Raw genomic sequence first — 19304 nt, 5'->3', positions numbered from 1 at the left:
TTAAATATATACTTTCTTTCTAAGAGTATTATATTATTGATAAATTGACTATGACTTTTCAATTTTTTTTATTTTACCTTTAATTAACTAGGCAAGTCAGTTAAGAACACATTTTTACTTTCAATGAAGGCCTAGGAACTGCCTTCATCAGGGGCAGAACGACAGATTTTTACCTTGTCAGCTCGAGGATTCGATCTTGCAACCTTTCGGTTACTAGTCCAACGCTCTAACCACTAGGCTACCTACCACCCCATCCAGCAGTGCTATTTGCAGAGTTAACTCAAGGTAAATGCTGCAATTCTTCAGCCATTCCTGAACATGCGACCAAAAACAAGCTACTTATGGACAGTACCAAAACAAATGATCTAATGATTCCGGCCTTTAAATCGTTAATGCTGAATACCCCTGGTTACTTGAGATCTGTGGCTGCCATTCATAGAAATCACAGTGCTAACATGAATGACTGAAATTGGTAATTTTGTGTCTATCCTAGTTGTGAGTGTTACCTCTATATGAGCTAAATTGGTTTACATATTAAATGTGGACTCACGCTGGTGACTTTGCGGTAGATCTGTGCAGCGTTCTGGCACTCCGAGTATGGGTACTCTGAGGTGGCCATCTCCAACATGCACATCCCAAAGGCATAGACATCCACTGACTCATCATAGTGCTCCTCATACATCTCTGGGGCCATGAACTCTGGGGTGCCTGGGAGGACATGGGTCAAAGGTTAGACAGCAGGACATTTTTGGAATCTGGAGACTGTTGTCAATTTTAGAAAGATAAAGATGCTACACCAGGTGTTACTGATGCAGTCTGATTGGATCTCCTACCTATGACACTCTTGGCGAAGGAGGCCCTCTTGAGCGTGGCCAACCCCAGGTCTCCAATCTTGACGGAGCCGGTGGGGCCCGTGATGAAGATGTTGTCACACTTCAGGTCTCTGTGGATGATGGGAGGGGCCCTGGTGTGGAGGAAGTGAAGGCCCTTCAGGATCTGCCTACACCAGCTCCTCAGAACCTTGGGCTTCATTACCTTGAAGCGCTTCAGATACCTACAGGTGGGAAAAGGACATCAGTATCACCATTCATATATTCAGAGTTTTGGGATTGATAATCCAGTCAAAAATTAGGTAATTTAGAGCAAATATTCATGTGCATATCACTCCATTGCCTCTTTTTGCAGTACTACATTGCTTAGTAATCTCAATGATAAATAATACTCCAGCACACGTTAACTAGTTTGTTAGGGGGAATGCATATAAAAAAAGGGTGTTGCTTTGCATTTATGACTAGATCACGCATTGCCCAATTATAGCCTCTTCTTTTGACTATTTCCAGCAGGTATAACAGCACACTCACGTTTTGAGCGTGCCTGAGGTCATGAGCTCTGTTACCAGGACGATGCACTTCTTCCCTTTGAGGGGTGACTCCCAAAAGTCGTAGAAGCGGACGATGTTGGGGTGCTGCAGCCCCTTCAGCATCTCTGCCTCCTCCTTAAACCGCTGACGCTCTACTTTGGTCAGCTTACGGTCCTGAGGGAGAGGACAGAGAAGTTACACTAAATCCAGGGCTGTGGTCAGGAGACAAAAGATGATGAGGGAAAATATACCTGGTTGGACCTAGATCATTTTCAATGTTATACAGAATTATTTGTGAAGCACTCTTTCAAAGCAATGGATATATGGTACAAAGGGAAGGAAACACTTCAGAGATCATGTGAAATGAAGAGATAATTAATATCAGAGCTTTTTTGAGAGGGACCTATAAGCAGAACAAACAGATGGGAGAGAGGGACCGTGTGCAGGAGGCTCTTCCATTGATCTCTGTCTGTGCCTGTTTGTCTGTCTGGTATTAGTGTGTCTGTCTGAGAGCCATATTCAGCTCACTAATTGGACCATATGTTTGACCCAGCTGGTCACCCTCGAAAGGAACTTGCAATTGAGTAGCCCCCAGAGCAATGATTACTTTGGGAAGTGAGGACCAGTACTGTGGAAAATCAGTGGTGCAAGCATGGCTCAGATCACACAGGCACTGGCTGCAAGGCACAATGTGGTCTACTTCAGTAGGAGCAGAGGATCTTTCACATTATGCATGTCAGTGGGAGTCACTAGTAGGCTGTGGCGGTCATTTCATTTTGTGAGCCGGTGATTGTCAGGCAAATAACTGCCAGTATCATGGTTCTTGACTGTTAATGAACATAAACCCATTTAGCATCTCCTGGCTTCCACACATAACCTACAAACCACTGATGCAGACCTTTGAAACATCTATTTTTTAAAGTCTAATAAATCCATGTAATATAGCCTCCACCATCACAATAAATCCATGATTTCTTTTAGACAGGTCTAAAGAAAGATGATATAAAGAAAATGTAGTCTATTTCAGAAGAACAGAATAGCAGAATAGCATACTCTGAGCTGTCCTTATGTTACCCCGCTCCTCCGCACACTCCACTGGCTTCCAGTTGAAGCTCGCATCTGCTACAAGACCATGGTGCTTGCCTACGGAGCTGTGAGGGGAACGGCACCTCCGTACCTTCAGGCTCTGATCAGGCCCTACACCCAAACAAGGGCACTGCGTTCATCCACCTCTGGCGTGCTGGCCCCCCTACCTCTGCGGAAGCACAGTTCCCGCTCAGCCCAGTCAAAACTGTTCGCTGCTCTGGCACCCCAATGGTGGAACAAGCTCCCTCATGACGCCAGGACAGCGGAGTCAATCACCACCTTCCATAGACACCTGAAACCCCACCTCTTTAAGGAATACCTGGGATAGGATAAAGCAATCCTTCTACCCCCCCCCCAAAAAAGATATAGATGCACTATTGTAAGTGGTTGTTCCACTGGATATCATAAGGTGAATCCACCAATTTGTAAGTCGCTCTGGATAAGAGCGTCTGCTAAATGACGTAAATGTAAATGTAATGTTAGGCCCTGAATGTAAATGGATTCCATCGCATTTAACTGTACTGATGGGTTGTTAATTTACAAAACAACACTGTTATTTAGCAAATGTGCCACTCTGGTCTTGGCACGTGCGCTCTAGCAACAGCTCGCAAATAAATCGGATTCGGAAGTTATTCAGACCCCTTGACATTTTCCACATTTTGTTATGTTACAGACTTATTTTTAAATGGAATTTAAAAAGAATTATCCTCCAACTACACACAATACCCCATAATGACAAAGCGAAAACAGTTCTTTTGAAATGTTTGCTAATTTATTACAAATAAAAAACAAAAATACCTTATTTACATTATTATTCAGACCTTTTGCTATGGGACTCGAAATTGAGCTCAGGTGCATCCTGTTTCCATTGATCATCCTTGAGATGTTTCGACAACTTGGAGTCAACCTGAGGTAAATTCAATTGATTGGACATGATTTAGAAAAGGCACACACCTGTGAAAAGGCACACACAAAAAGCAAAAACCATGCCATAAGATCGAATGAATTGTCCGTGGGGCTCCGAGACAGGATTGTGTTGAGGCACAGATCTGGGGAAGGGAACCAAAACATGTCTGCAACATTGAAGGTCCCCAAGAACACAGTGGCCTCCATCATCCTTAAATGGAAGAAGTTTGGAACCACCAAGACTCTTCCTAGAGCTGGCTGCCCAGCCAAACTGAGCAATTGGGGAGAAGGGCCTTGGTCAGGGAGGTGACCAAGAACCCGATGGTCACTCTGACAGAGCTCCAGAGATCCTCTGTGGAGATGGGAGAACCATCTCTGCAGCACTCCACCAATCAGGCCTTTATGGTAGAGTGGCCAGATGGAAGCCACTCCTCAGTAAAAGGCACATGAGAGCCGGTTTGGAGTTTGCCAAAAGGCACCTAAAGACTCTCAGACCATGAAAAACAACATTCTCTGGTCTGATGAAGCCAAAATTGAACTCTTTGGCCTGAATGCCAAGCGTCACGTCTGGAAGAAATCTTGTACCATCCCTACGTGAAGCGTGGTGGTGGCAGAATCATGCTGTGGGTATGTTTTTCAGGGACAAGGACTGGGAGACTAGTCAGGATCGAGGGAAAGATGAACGGAGCAAAGTACAGAGAGATCCTTGATGAAAACATGCTCCAGAGCGCTCAAGACCTCAGACTGGGTTGAAGGTTCACCTTCAAACAGGACAACGACCCCAAGCACAGAGCCAAGACAACGTGGCTTCGGGACAAGTCTCTGAATGTCCTTGAGCGGCCTAGCCAGAGCCCGTACTTGAACCGGATCAAATCAAATTTTATTGGTCAAATACACATGGTTAGCAGATGTCATTGTTAGTGTAGTGAAATGCTTATGCGTCAAGATCCGACAGTGCAGCAGTATCTAACAGGTAATATCAAACAATTCCACAATAAAACCTAACACACACAATCTAGTAAAGGAATGGGATAAGAATATATAAATATAAAATATATGGATGAGCAGTGACAGAGCGGCTAAGATGCAATAGATATGACATTTTTGGCCGATGCCGATATTTTCCTTTCCAAAAAAACGATACCGATAATCGATAGTTACAATTTTAGTGGCCTTTTAAGCATTCTAGTACAGTTAAATAGTTAACACACACACATGGACGCAGCGGTCTAAGGCACTGCATCTCAGTGCAAGAGGCGTCACTACAGTCCCTGGTTTGAATCCAGGCTGTATCACATCCGGGTGTGATTGGGGATCCCATAGGGCAGCACACAATTGTCCTAGCATCGTCTGGGCCGTCATTGTAAATAAGAATTTGTTCTTAACTGACTTGCCTAGTTATTAAATAAAGGTTACACACACACACCACACTGACCAAAAAGTTCTTTTGTTGGCATTTACGTATGTCCCCATTACCAGTAAAACATAATCAAAACCTATTTCTTTCACTTACTTGCTGTGCTGTTTCATTGTTCATTTGTTCAGTCGTTTCATTCTCACCCAGGATTTCTATGGAACGCCGTTTGGGTCTTTGCATGTTAAAAAAGATACGTCAAATAACACTATTTGACGTGTCATATAAGCTTGTTGACCAATCAGGACCTGAATATGACTGCACGTCACATAATAATTTAACTCGTTCATAATTTTTTTTACATAGTGTAATCAATGTGTAATAACTATCACTTGTATTTCATATGTCACAACGATTCATCGATACGTATGCTATGATGCTGGTAAAGTTTTCTCGCGCACCTACAGTGCTGGTCATTAAAAAGAAATCTAGCTAGCTCATGGATGCAAACAATTTTCTTTCCTAAAAACATAGCAAAACGACTATCTGTTTCATTAGCTAGCTAACTATATAGCTAGGTGTCATCATCTAAAATAACCCTAATTTATAAGACAGTTCTTATTTGATTAATGGTGGTCGGACCCATCTATGTGAAGCTAGCCACAATAAGGATTAGCCACAATAGTGGACTTTGCGGTTACCCTTCAAAATAAAAGTATGTCATTGACAGTGATGCAAATGCATACAAATAGTAGAATTATGCCATAATTGACTAGATCATGCTAAACGAGGTTGGAATGTTATATAAAATCAACTAAAGACAATAATTTGTTAATTTGACAAAAATCTGTTGAATTCACACTGGATGTATTATACTTTAGAATTGCATTGGGGGCGTACTTATTTCACTGTAAAGCCTTACCTATGGATTGTGGATCAATGACATGGGGTATCAGTCTACTCAGTGACACCCAGAGAACATTAATATCATAGCTCTTATTGCGGGACTCTGTAACAACTTTGAATTGAGCCACATGTATTGTCAACCTATGTGTATTGAACACTATTCCAGAGGAAAAACAATACTGTCTGGATGTTCTGAGGAGGACGTTGGGAAAACATATATTGGGTTTTGAGTAGACTGTTACCCCATTTCATTGATCCCCAATCCTTACAGTGGGGGAAAAAAGTATTTGATCCCCTGCTGATTTTGTATGTTTGCCTACTGATAAAGAAAGGATCAGTCTATAATTTTAATGGTCGGTTTAATTGAACAGTGAGAGACAGAATAACAACAAAAATATCCAGAAAAACGCTTGTCAAAAATGTTATAAATTGATTTGCATTTTAATGAGGGAAATAAGTATTTGACCCCCTCTCAATCAGAAAGATTTCTGGCTCCCAGGTGTCTTTTATACAGGTAACGAGCTGAGATTAGGAGCACAGTCTTAAAGGGAGTGCTCCTAACCGCAGCTTGTTACCTGTAAAATGTCCACAGAAGCAATCAATCAATCAGATTCCAAACTCTCCACTATGGCCAAGACCAAAGAGCTCTCCAAGGATGTCAGGGACAAGATTGTAGACCTACACAAGGCGGGAATGGGCTACAAGACCATCGCCAAGCAGCTTGGTGAGAAGGTGACATCATTTGGTGTGATTATTCGCAAATGGAAGAAACACAAAAGAACTGTCAATATCCCTCGGCCTGGGGCTCCATGCAAGATCTCACCTCGTGGGGTTGCAATGAGATGAAGCCAGCTAGCTTCATCTGGCTACTGACACTCGACCGGACCGGTTTATGTGTTGTGAAGCTAGCCACAATAAGGATTAGGCGCAATAGTGGAATTTGTGGTTTGTCTTCAAAATAAAAGTATGGCATTGACAGTGATGCAATGAATACAAATAGTAGAATTATGCCATACTTTTATTTTGAAGGCTAACCGCAAATCCTTGGCTAAAACTTATTGTGGCTAGCTTCACATAGATGGTTCCAACCACCATTAATCAAATAAGAACTGTCTTATAAATTAGGATTATTTTATATGATGACACCTAGCTATATAGTTAGCTAGCTAACTACAGCAACTGAAACAGATTGTCGTTTTTTCTATGTTTTTGGGGAAGATCATTGTTTTCATCCATGAGCTAACTAGCTTTTTTTATGACCTGCACTGTAGGTGCGCGAGACAACTTTACCAGCATCATAGCATACGTATCGATGAATCGTTGTGACATGAAATACGAGTGATATTGATTACACTGTGTAATAACTACATAAAAAAACACATTCAATTATAATGTGACGTGCAGTCATATTCAGGTCATGATTGGTCAACAAGCTTATTTGACATGTCAAATAGTGTTATTTGACGAGTATCTTTTTTTTTGACACGCAAGACCCAAACGGCGTTCCGTAGAAATCCTGGTTGAGAATGAAACAACTGAACAAAATTAAGGTTTTGATTATGTTTTACTGGTAATGGGGACATACGTAAATGCCAACAAAATATTTTTGGGTCGTGTGTGTAACCTTTATTTAACTAGGCAAGTCAGTTAAGAACAAATTCTTATTTTCAATGACTGCCTACCCCGGCCAAACCCGGACGACGCTGGGCCAATTGTGTGCCACCCTGTGGGACTCCCAATCACGTCCGGATGTGATACAGCCAGGATTCGAACCAGGGACTGTAGTGACGCCTTTTCCACTGAGATGCAGTGCCTCAGACCGCTGCGTCCATGTGTGTGTTAACTATTTAACTGTACTAGAATGCTTAAAAGGCCGCAAAAATGTTTAAATATCGGTTATCGGTATACATTTTTTTGGCAAGGAAAATATCGGATATCGTATTGGCCAAGAATGTCATATCGGTGCATCACTAATTATTTTATCAAGTCAATTAACTGTTTAATTATTAACATGATTAAATGAATCATGTAACAATTAACTCATTAGCAATCTTGGGGCACCACGGAAAAAGTTTGTTTAATGAGTTACCGTTTCTCGAATTAACAATATATTTATATCTGTAGAGTTATCATCTTAGTCATTCATTAATTATCATTGTTACCTCAGTCTCATTCTGAACATTGTTGACTTCAAATCTGCACAAACCCTAGTCTCCATGATGAATCAGTGATACACAAATTGGCTAAATAATCACACAGAATTACATAAACACATACACAGGATAGATTATACATTGGTTACTATAAGAGCGTCTGCTAAATGACTTAAATGTAAATGATGCAATGAAAAGTCCCTGGTGGACTAACCCGATATGACAGGCTTGTTACACAATGAAAAGGGGAGGGGGGGCGGGAGAAGAGAGAGGAATTCAACTAATCGTACATACAGTTGAATAATACGCTCATCGTAAATATGGATATTTAGCACCCTAACAACCGCTCATTCGGATTTAGAAATGCAACACATATTTATGCTTGTATGTCCTTGTTGTCTCTTTGTTGAAATGAACCGGTCCATCTATGGATCATCAGAAGTCTCTGGTTGTCCACCAGAGGTCACCATGTCCTTAGTAGTTGTAGTAGGTTGGTCTCGGAGTGTCTGTTAGAATGGATCTTCCAGAGGTGTACCACGCGGTGTTCAGCAGGCCTTATTCTTCACTCTGTTTAGAATAGTTACCCTAGAGATACCTATAGTGGTGAGAGGAAATTGTTCTTTGTCTCTCGTCTTCGGTCGCATTTCCTAGGCTAACAATGAATAAACAGCTGCAGACAATGTTCCTGTATAGTCTTCTTCGAGAGAGAGAGTTTCAGAGGATCTTACTATTTTCTGGTATTGTAGTTTCAAACCATTTTGCCATATCCAGCTCGTGCTGTATTTTGGCTGGTCTTTAGTTTTAAAGCATTTCTCAGCCGTGTAGCCACCGCTTCACGCTGTCTGGTCTGGTAGAGATTTTCTTCTTCTCTGTTGAAAGTTTCAGAGTTTCTAACCATTTTGTACCTTTCAAGCTCACGCTGTCGGTCACACTGGTCTCTTTTTAAATGGCAACCATTTCAACATGTAGCCACAGCTCCACGTTTTCTGGTCTAATGTAAATATCGTTAGCAGACCTTTTATGCCCTCGCCTTGGAGGGCGGTCCCATCACATTGCCACGTCTGTGCTCACGTGGGCGAAGTTACTAACTTGGCAAGTCTTTTGATGACAGTATTATCTCATTTAGAAGGCTAAAATCACATTTCATCTTCTCACAAATAGTTTTATATTAAATCATAGAAGTTCCACAACTGGGACGTATACATTTGTAGAGTTACCGTTATTTGGTTATACCGTCCTTAATGATATCAAACAACAATTTATTTGACATGATTATTGTTTCGAGCCCCACGAACCATTTACCACATTATTTACATTAGAAATGTCCAACCTTTTTATGTTACAGTACTGCAAAGTCTCTCTCTGTGGTAACAAATTGATTTTTGCAGATGGGGGAGAGAGTTCCTGCAAGGTATTTACGACCCGGTTGTTAAGTCATAAAACTCTGGTGGGAGAGAGGGGGGGGGGGGCTGACCTGGCGCCTATGATCCTCACCTAAGTGGGAAAGTCATGACACAGGTGTGCCAAGCTTGTAGCATCCTACCTGTCACGCCCTGACCAGGTGAACTCGGGTATTTTGGGTCAGGGTGTGTCATGTTGGGTAATTTTCCTTGGTTTGTTTTCTATGTTTGGGTTATAGCCTTGTGTTAGCTCTATGTGGTTTATTTTTATGTTGGGTTCTGTCGATTCCCAATCAGAGACAGCTGTCGCTAGTTGTCTCTGATTGGGATCACATTTAAGTTCCTTTTCCCCCCACGCTGTTTGTGGGGTGTTGTCTCTTTGTTTTGAGCAGTTAACGTATCGGCATTTTCTTGGTTTTGTGTACGTGTTTATTTCAGTGTAAAGAATAAACATGTGTTCGCTCCCAGCTGCGTTTTGGTCCGCTTCCTCATCACCCGACGACGATCGTTACAGAACACCCCACCAAACCAGGACCAAGTAGCGGGAGGATAAGGAGCGCGAGAGATGGGCTCGCGAGGGGAAGGAGTTCTGGACCTGGGAGGAGATCATGTCGGGGAAAGGACCCTGGCGAAAGGATTCCCAGGTCGAGGAGGTAATGCCAGCCGGTGGACGGAGTCGCAGGCGGCGGTCGAGGAGGCCCGGAAGACACCCCCAATAAAAATGTTTTGGGGGGCTAATGGGGTGGTCCGGAAGGGCAGAGGAAGAGCCCAGACCACTGCTCTCGTGGGGGATGACGGCGGAGGAGGAGACGAAGATGAGGCGGTTGATTGAGGACCTGCTGAGGGAAGATCTGGAGGAGGAGCCATGGGATGCGGAGTTGCGCGCTGTGTCGCCAGTGCGCCTGCACAGCCCGGTGCGTCCGGTGGACATGCCCAGCACATGCCGTGCTAGGATGGGCATCCAGCCAGGACGAGTGGCTAAACCGGCTCCACGCTTCAGTTCACCAGTGCGTGTTCACAGTCCTGTCTGGCCCGTTCCTGTTCCCCGCACCAAGCCCACGGTGCGTGTCCACAGTCCTGCCCGGCCCGTCCCTGCTCCCCGCACCAAGCCATGGGAAGCGGAATTGCGCGCTGTGTCGCCAGTGCGCCCGCACAGCCCGGTGCGTCCGGTGGACATGCCCAGCATATGCCGTGCTAGGATGGGCATCCAGCCAGGACGAGTGGCTAAACCGGCTCCACGCTTCAGTTCACCAGTGCGTGTTCACAGTCCTGTCTGGCCCGTTCCTGTTCCCCGCACCAAGCCCACGGTGCGTGTCCACAGTCCTGCCCGGCCCGTCCCTGCTCCCCGCACCAAGCCATGGGAAGCGGAATTGCGCGCTGTGTCGCCAGTGCGCCCGCACAGCCCGGTGCGTCCGGTGGACATGCTCAGCATATGCCGTGCTAGGATGGGAATCCAGCCAGGACGAGTGGCTAAACCGGCTCCACGCTTCAGTTCACCAGTGCGTGTTCACAGTCCTGTCTGGCCCGTTCCTGTTCCCCGCACCAAGCCCACGGTGCGTGTCCACAGTCCTGCCCGGCCCGTCCCTGCTCCCCGCACCAAGCCATGGGAAGCGGAATTGCGCGCTGTGTCGCCAGTGCGCCCGCACAGCCCGGTGCGTCCGGTGGACATGCCCAGCACATGCCGTGCTAGGATGGGAATCCAGCCAGGACGAGTGGCTAAACCGGCTCCACGCTTCAGTTCACCAGTGCGTGTTCACAGTCCTGTCTGGCCCGTTCCTGTTCCCCGTACCAAGCCCACGGTGCGTGTCCACAGTCCTGCCCGGCCCGTCCCTGCTCCCCGCACCAGGTCAGTGGTGCGTGTCCACAGTCCTGTCCGGCCCGTCCCTGCTCCCCGCACCAAGCCCACGGTGCGTGTCCACAGTCCTGTCCGGCCCGTCCCTGCTCCCCGCACCAAGTCAGTGGTGCGTGTCCCCAGTCCGGCCCGGCCCGTTCCTGCTCCCCGCACCAAGCCAGTGGTGCGTGTTCTCAGTCCGGCCCGGCCGTCCCTGCTCCCCGCACCAGGTCAGTGGTGCGTGTCCCAAGTCCTGTCCGGCCCATCCCTGTTCCCCGCACCAAGCCCACGGTGCGTGTCCACAGTCCTGTCCGGCCCGTTCCTGTTCCCCGCACCAAGCCCACGGTGCATGTCCACAGTCCTGTCCGGCCCGTTCCTGTTCCCCGCACCAAGCCCACGGTACGTGTCCACAGTCCTGTCCGGCCCGTCCCTGCTCCCCGCACCAAGTCAGTGGTGCGTGTCCCCAGTCCGGCCCGGCCCGTTCCTGCTCCCTGCACCAAGCCAGTGGTGCGTGTTTCCAGTCCGGCCCGGCCCGTCCCTGCTCCCCGCACCAAGTCAGTGGTGCGTGTCCCCAGTCCGGCCCGGCCCGTTCCTGCTGCCCGCACCAAGCCAGTGGTGCGTGTTCCCAGTCCGGCACGGCCCGTGTCCAGTCCACCGGTGCCCAATCCTGTTCCGGTCGATGGCTCCGCTCCAGAGCCTGAGCATGCCGCTCCACAGTGGTCCAGTCCGGGCCAGAGGGGTAGGGCTAAGGTGGAGGCGGGGGAAAGAACACGCCCGGGGCCAGAGCCTCCACCGAGGGTGAGGCGCCCACCCAGGTCCCCCCCCCCTAATAGACTTAAGTTTGGTGCGCCGGGAGTACGCACCATTGGGGGGGGGGTACTGTCACGCCCTGACCAGGTGAACTCGGGTATTTTGGGTCAGGGTGTGTCATGTTGGGTAATTTTCCTTGGTTTGTTTTCTATGTTTGGGTTATAGCCTTGTGTTAGCTCTATGTGGTTTATTTCTATGTTGGGTTCTGTCGATTCCCAATCAGAGACAGCTGTCGCTAGTTGTCTCTGATTGGGATCACATTTAAGTTCCGAACATGTGTTCGCTCCCAGCTGCGTTTTGGTCCGCTTCCTCATCACCCGACGACGATCGTTACACTACCTAAGAAGACTCGAGGCTGTAATTACTGCCAATGATGCTTCAACAAAGTACTGAGTAAAGGTCTGAATACTTATGTAAATGTAATATTTTAGTTTGTTTTTTATACATTTGCAAAAAGCAAACCTGTTTTTGCTTTGGGTATTGTGTATAGATTGATGAGGGGGAAAAAACAATTCCATTTTAGAATAAGGCTGTAACGTAACAAAATGTGGAAAAAGTCAATGGGTCTGAATACTTTCTGAATGCACTGTATAGTGCGGGTAGCTATAGCCTACTACATGATTGTCACGACTCCCGCCGAAGTCGACCCCTCTCCTTGTTCGGGCGACGTTCGGCGGTCGACGTCACCGGCTTACTAGTTGCCACCGATCGATGTTTCACTGTTCCTTTGGTTTTGTCTTTATTGGTACACCTGTTTTGAGTTTCCCTAATTATGTTCATTATTTAAACCTCTGCATTTCCTGTTTGTCTTGTCGGTGATTGTTTGTCTGTTTTGTGTAGTTGGAGGTGTTTCTCCTAACTATGTATTTTTTATGAGAAGATGGATTGATAAATTTTAGTAAACACGTTTTGTTTACCTTCATCCCTGTGTCCTGCGCCTGACTCCTCCACTTCTCTAAGAAAATCCGTTACAGAATCACCGACCACAAATGGAGTCAGCAGGAGCAGCCAGTTCTCCTAGTCATCTAGAGGAGCACGTTCAGCAGCAGGCTAAAATGATCCAGGATCTAATGTCGGCCATGGATTGCGTGCTGCTGACCATGGAGAGAGTGGAGAGGAAAGGCTGTCCCGTCGACCCAGCCACGCCACCACCCGGCACAACTCTGGATCCTATCCAACCGCCGTCTGGATCCGGTGGGATTCGGCTCTCGCTCCCGGGAGCGTATGACGGAGCAGCTGCCGGGTGTCAGGGGTTCCTACTCCAACTAGAGCTCTACCTGGCGGCTGTCCAGCCGCCGCCCTCGGGACGCGAGAGAGTGAGCGCCCTCATCTCCTGTTTGACTGGTAAAGCCCTAGAGTGGGCCAACGCTATCTGGGAGGTGGAAGACCCGACTCGGGAAAACTACGAGGACTTCTCCCGCCGCTTTTGGGCAGTGTTTGATCATCCACCAGAAGGAAAAGCGGCGGGAGAGCGCTTGTTCCATTTAAAGCAGGAGATGAGGAGCGCTCAGGAGTTTGCACTGGATTTTAGAACTCTGGCGGCTGGTGCAGGATGGAATGAGCGGGCCCTGATCGATCACTACAGGTGTGGTTTGCGAGAGGACGTTCGTAGGGAGCTAGCCTGCAGGGACACCACCATCCACCTGGACCAGCTGATGGACTTATCTATCCAGCTGGATAACCTGCTGGCCTCCCGCGGACGTCCGGATCGGGGTCCGTTGGTTCCATCCTCCAGTCCCTTAGACCCAACACCAATGGAGTTGGGCGGGGCTGGTACTAGGGAGACCGGAGGGGAAACCGTTCCATGCACCAGAGGTGACCGCAGAGGAAACACTGCTGGTCGGTGCTGGGGAGGTTTTCCAGGTAGTCGAGGTGGTAGGCGGAACACTGGTGGTTCATCTCAGGTGAGTAGGCACACGACTCACCCAGACTCCCCTGTTGCTCACATGTGGTTATCTATAAGATTTCCGGGGTTTTCCCCGCATTCCCAGCATAAGGCGCTAGTAGATTCAGGCGCAGCTGGGAACTTTATAGATCGGTCTTTGGCCAATAGATTAGGGATTCCTATTGTTCCCGTTGATGTTCCCTTCCCTATACATGCCCTAGATAGTCGTCCTTTGGGGTCTGGGCTGATTAGGGAGGTCACAGTTCCCATTGCTATGGTGACACAGGAGAGTCATGAAGAGAGTATTAGTCTCTTTCTGATTGACGCTCCTGTGTTTCCCGTTGTATTGGGGCTTCCCTGGTTGGCTTCTCATGATCCTCTTATTTCGTGGCAACAGAGGGTTCTCAAGGGATGGTCCTGTCAGTGTTCAGGGAGGTGTTTAGGTGTTTCCTTAGGTGCCACTACGGTGGAGAGTCCAAACCAGGTTTCCACCATGCACATTCCCCCCGAATATGCCGATTTGGCAATCGCCTTCTGTAAAAGGAAGGCGACTCAATTACCACCCCATCGACCTGGGGGATTGTGCGATAAATCTCCTGGAGGGTGCTGCACTTCCCAGGAGTCACGTGTATCCTCTGTCACAGGCGGAGACGGCGGCTATGGAAACATATGTTGCTGAATCTCTGGGACAGGGATACATTCGGCCCTCCATTTCACCTGTCTCCTCGAGCTTCTTTTTTGTGAAGAAGAAGGATGGAGGTTTACGCCCGTGCATTGACTATCGAGGTTTGAACCAGATTACTCTGAAATACAGTTACCCGCTACCTCTGATCGCCAGTATGACAGAGTCATTGCTCGGGGCGCGCTTCTTCACAAAATTGGACCTCAGGAGCGCGTACAATCTGGTGCGTATCAGGGGAGGGGATGAGTGGAAGACGGCATTTAGCACTACATCTGGGCACTATGAGTACCTCGTCATGCCGTATGGGTTAATGAATGCTCCATCCGTCTGTTCTTTCAACAATCCGTCTCCTTCCTTGGGTACCGTTTGTCCGCGTCAGGGGTGGAGATGGAGACTGACCGCATTTCAGCCGTGCGTAATTGGCCGACTCCAACCACGGTAAAGGAGGTGCAGCGGTTTTTAGGGTTTGCCAACTACTACCGGAGGTTTATCCGGGGCTTTGGCCAGGTGGCGGCTCCCATTACCTCCTTACTGAAGGGGGGACCGGTGCGGTTGCGGTGGTCGGCTGAGGCGGACAGAGCTTTTGGTAACCTGAAGGCTCTGTTTACCACGGCTCCAGTGCTGGCGCATCCTGATCCCTCCTTAGCATTCATAGTTGAGGTGGATGCATCCGAGGCTGGAATAGGGGCTGTGCTGTCTCAGCGCTCGGGTAACCCACCAAAACTCCGCCCCTGTGCTTTCTTTTCGAAGAAGCTCAGCCCGGCGGAGCGAAACTATGACGTGGGGGATAGGGAGTTGTTAGCTGTTGTCGGGGCTCTGAAAGCGTGGAGACATTGGCTTGAGGGGGCTAGACACCCTTTCCTCATTTGGACTGACCACCGAAATCTGGAGTATATTCGGGCAGCGAGGAGACTGAACCCTCGCCAGGTTAGGTGGGCTATGTTTTTCACACGCTTTTCTTTCACTCTTTCTTATAAACCAGGTTCCCAGAACGTCAAGGCAGACGCACTGTCCCGGCTGTATGATACAGAGGAGCGGTCCACAGAGCCCACTCCCATAATTCCAACCTCATGCCTGGTGGCACCGGTGGTATGGGAAGGGACGCGGACATCGAACGGGCGTCACGTGCAGAACCCACTCCCTCCCAGTGTCCCGTTGGGCGCGTGTACGTGCCGTTTGATGTTCGCGATCGTTTGATCTGTTGGGCCCACACATCACCTTCCTCTGGTCATCCTGGTATAGGTTGGACGGTGCGCTGCCTTACGGGGAAGTACTGGTGGCCCACGTTAGCCAAGGACGTGAGGATTTATGTCTCCTCCTGTTCGGTATGCGCACAGTGCAAGGCACCTAGACATCTGCCCAGAGGGAAATTACAACCCCTTCCCGTTCCGCAACGACCGTGGTCACACCTATCGGTGGATTTCGTGACGGATCTTCCACCGTCACGGGGGAACACCACGATCCTGGTCGTTGTGGATCGGTTTTCTAAGTCCTGACGTCTCCTTCCTTTGCCCGGTCTCCCTACGGCCCTACAGACTGCGGAGGCCCTATTTACCCATGTATTCCGGCACTACGGGGTGCCTGAGGATATAGTCTCTGATCGGGGTCCCCAATTTACGTCTAGAGTCTGGACGGCGTTTATGGAACGCCTGGGGGTCTCGGTCAGTCTTACCTCAGGGTTCCACCCCGAGAGTAATGGGCAGGTGGAAAGAGTCAACCAAGAGGTGGGTAGGTTTCTGCGGTCCTATTGCCAGGACCGGCCGGGAGAGTGGGCATCATTTATCCCTTGGGCGGAGATGGCCCAAAATTCCTTACGCCACTCTTCCACTAACCTTACCCCTTTTCAGTGTGTGCTAGGGTATCAGCCGGTCCTGGCACCATGGCATCAGAGCCAGATCGAGGCTCCTGCGGTGGATGAATGGTTTCGGCACTCGGAGGAGACATAGAACGCTGCCCATGTACGTCTTCAACGAGCCATCAGGCGGCAAAAGGCGAGTGCCGACAGCCACCGCAGTGAGGCCCCGGTTTATGCACCGGGGGATCGGGTCTAGCTCTCGACCCGAAACCTGCCCCTTCACCTGCCCTGCCGGAAGCTGGGTCCGCGGTTTGTGGGGCCATTTAAAGTCCTGAGGAGATTGAACGAGGTTTGTTATAGGTTACAACTTCCCCCTGATTATCATATTAACCCCTCGTTCCATGTGTCTCTCCTCAGGCCGGTGGTAACTGGTCCGCTCCAGCAGTCGGAGGTACGGGAGGTTCCTCCGCCCCCTCTGGACATCGAGGGGGCCCCGGCATATACCGTACGAGCCATTATGGACTCCAGGCGTCGGGCGAGGGGCCTTCAGTACCTCGTGGAGTGGGAGGGGTATGGCCCGGAGGAGCGAAGCTGGGTACCGGCGGAAGACATCCTGGATCCATCGTTAATCCAGGATTTTCATCGCTTCCGTCCGGATCGCCCTGCTCCCCGTCCTCCGGGTCGTCCCCGAGGCCGGTGTCGGCCAGGGGGGGTACTGTCACGACTCCCGCCGAAGTCGACCCCTCTCCTTGTTCGGGCGACGTTCGGCGGTCGACGTCACCGGCTTACTAGTTGCCACCGATCGATGTTTCACTGTTCGTTTGGTTTTGTCTTTATTGTGTACACCTGTTTTGAGTTTCCCTAATTATGTTCATTATTTAAACCTCTTGTCACGCCCTGACCAGGTGAACTCGGGTATTTTGGTCAAGGTGTGTCAGGTTGGGTATTTTTCCTTGGTTGGTTTTCTATGTTTGCGTTATAGCCTTGTGTTAGCTCTATGTGGGTTATTTCTATGTTGGGTTCTGTCGATTCCCAATCAGAGACAGCTGTCGCTAGTTGTCTCTGATTGGGATCACATTTAAGTTCCTTTTTCCCCCAAGCTGTTTGTGGGGTGTTGTCTCTTTGTGTTTGAGTAAGTTAACGTATCGGCCTTGTCTTGTTTTTGTGTACGTGTTTATTTCAGTGTAAAGAATAAACGTGTTCGCTCCCAGCTGCGTTTTGGTCCGCTTCCTCGTCACCCGACGACGATCGTTACACCTCTGCATTTCCTGTTTGTCTTGTCGGTGATTGTTTGTCTGTTTTGTGTAGTTGGAGGTGTTTCTCCTAACTATGTATTTTTTATGAGAAGATGGATTGATACATTTTAGTAAACACGTTTTGTTTACCTTCATCCCTGTGTCCTGCGCCTGACACCTCCACTTCTCTAAGAAAATCCGTTACAATGATGAGATTATCATGGACAAAAGAACCATCATCATGTCACCAGAATAAGACCCTTGATATTTAATGGAAAGGAGCATCATGCTCATACCATGCACGTTCACCACCCTGTGAAGTTCATTATAACTAATTTCATCTGTAGCCTAGTAAACTGCATACTTTTCCACACACACACACACACACACACACACACACACACACACACACACACACACACACACACACACACACACACAGAGGGGTTGAGTACACAAGTGCATGCATACAGGCAGACACACCCCACATCACACTGCAGGGGTGAGAAAAGGTTGCCATTAATCGATCGCTCTCCCCTCTCTCTTGTCCACCCTCCTACTCTCTTCTCCCCACACCTCCCCCCACCTCTCCTCTGCATTCCATTTCCCTCCATGCTTCCACCTTTTCATCAACCACTCCCTTCTGCTCCTCTCTTCACTCCCATACCTCTACCATCACTTATCAACATTCTTTTCTGTTCTCTCAACCCATTCTTCCCTATGCCTCCATATGCTGACTGCTGACCACAGAGAAAGAAGCACCATTACATGCTGACCAGACCGGACACGTCGCATGCGCGAGCGTTACAAAATACATTTAAAAATCCATGTTATTCAATTATTGCGCCAACGAGCGTCTGCGTTGCCATGGGCTAAAATAGAAGTCATTCCTATTTCTGACGCAGATCGCGCTGCAAGTCCTGCCTCTCCCATCTCCTCATTGGTTTCTATAAGCAGGTACCCACGTGCCATCTCCTCATTGGTTATACCCACGTGGTTGATTGAAAGACGAACTGTTTTGCCGGTCGTCGTGGTAATACTATGAAAGTTTAGATGCCAATCACCATATAAGTTCAAAGATGAAAAAGCCTGGAAGGAGGAGAGATGACTAGAAACGATTTGGATGACCGTTTTATGTGTGGATTAATTGTCGAAGTAGAGGTCCTTGTGCATTTCAGGAAAAATAACAACTCAATGTTAATATCCCAGGACAAATTAGCTAACAACAGCAAGCTAGCTAAATAGGACAAATTAGCTAGCAAGTGCAAGCTAGCTAGCTAAATTGCCATACATGTTTAATGCTTTTCGACCTGTCCCTAAATTAATGTCATTGGTTCAGAGTTTGTTTTGATATTTTAACGTGTGTCGTGATCGCGTTTGGTGTGCGGCGCGCACACACGCAGCCAGTTTGGGTTCCGTGTTAGGTGATTCTCACGGAACTGGCACTTGAAGTTTTTAAAATGTATTTAACATTTATTTCACCTTTATTTAACCAGGTAGGCAAGTTGAGAATAAGTTCTCATTTACAACTGTGACCTGTTAAGTTAACAAATCAATGTATATTTTTTACATTTCTCACCTAATTAAAAGGCTGGAGTTAAACATAATAATGAAAACAAATATTAAAATGTATTTTGTAATTTCTCTCATTACCGCAACACTTTTCTGAATCTTGTTTTTTTGTCATAATTACTTGTGTATACATGCTATTTTTATGTACACATATTTGGAGAAAGAACAAAAAGGCACACTGTCAGATCGAGCCAAAATTACTAATGGACAAGTTTTATTTTTCCTAATCCTTTATAAATATTGGTGCATTACGTTAATGATGAGCAGGTTTCGGATATGAGAATGCATGTTTTGGTAATGAGTGTTGCATAGTTTGCTACTGAAAAACT

At 47.7% G+C, this 19304-nt stretch overlaps 1 protein-coding gene across 12 annotated transcripts in view; it reads right to left on the bottom strand.

Annotated features, from left to right (window-relative positions):
* LOC106571792 (serine/threonine-protein kinase WNK2) overlaps window positions 1-19304 on the bottom strand; it is a 139965-nt gene that overhangs the window by 74233 nt on the left and 46428 nt on the right. For all 12 annotated transcript variants that reach the window (XM_014145239.2, XM_014145245.2, XM_014145246.2 and 9 more), the window contains exons 3-5: window positions 1362-1534; window positions 834-1054; window positions 551-708 (exon numbers count right to left, since the gene is read on the bottom strand). In XM_014145239.2, coding sequence (XP_014000714.1) covers window positions 551-708; window positions 834-1054; window positions 1362-1534 — 552 coding nt within the window. The remainder of the gene's footprint in view (window positions 1-550; window positions 709-833; window positions 1055-1361; window positions 1535-19304) is intronic.

This window comes from Salmo salar, chromosome ssa15 (genome assembly GCF_905237065.1).
Source record: "Salmo salar chromosome ssa15, Ssal_v3.1, whole genome shotgun sequence".
NCBI classification, from domain to species: Eukaryota; Metazoa; Chordata; class Actinopteri; order Salmoniformes; family Salmonidae; genus Salmo; species Salmo salar.
The sequence above is the reverse complement of the archived record's forward strand: the minus strand, read 5'-3'. Positions and strand labels throughout refer to the sequence as shown.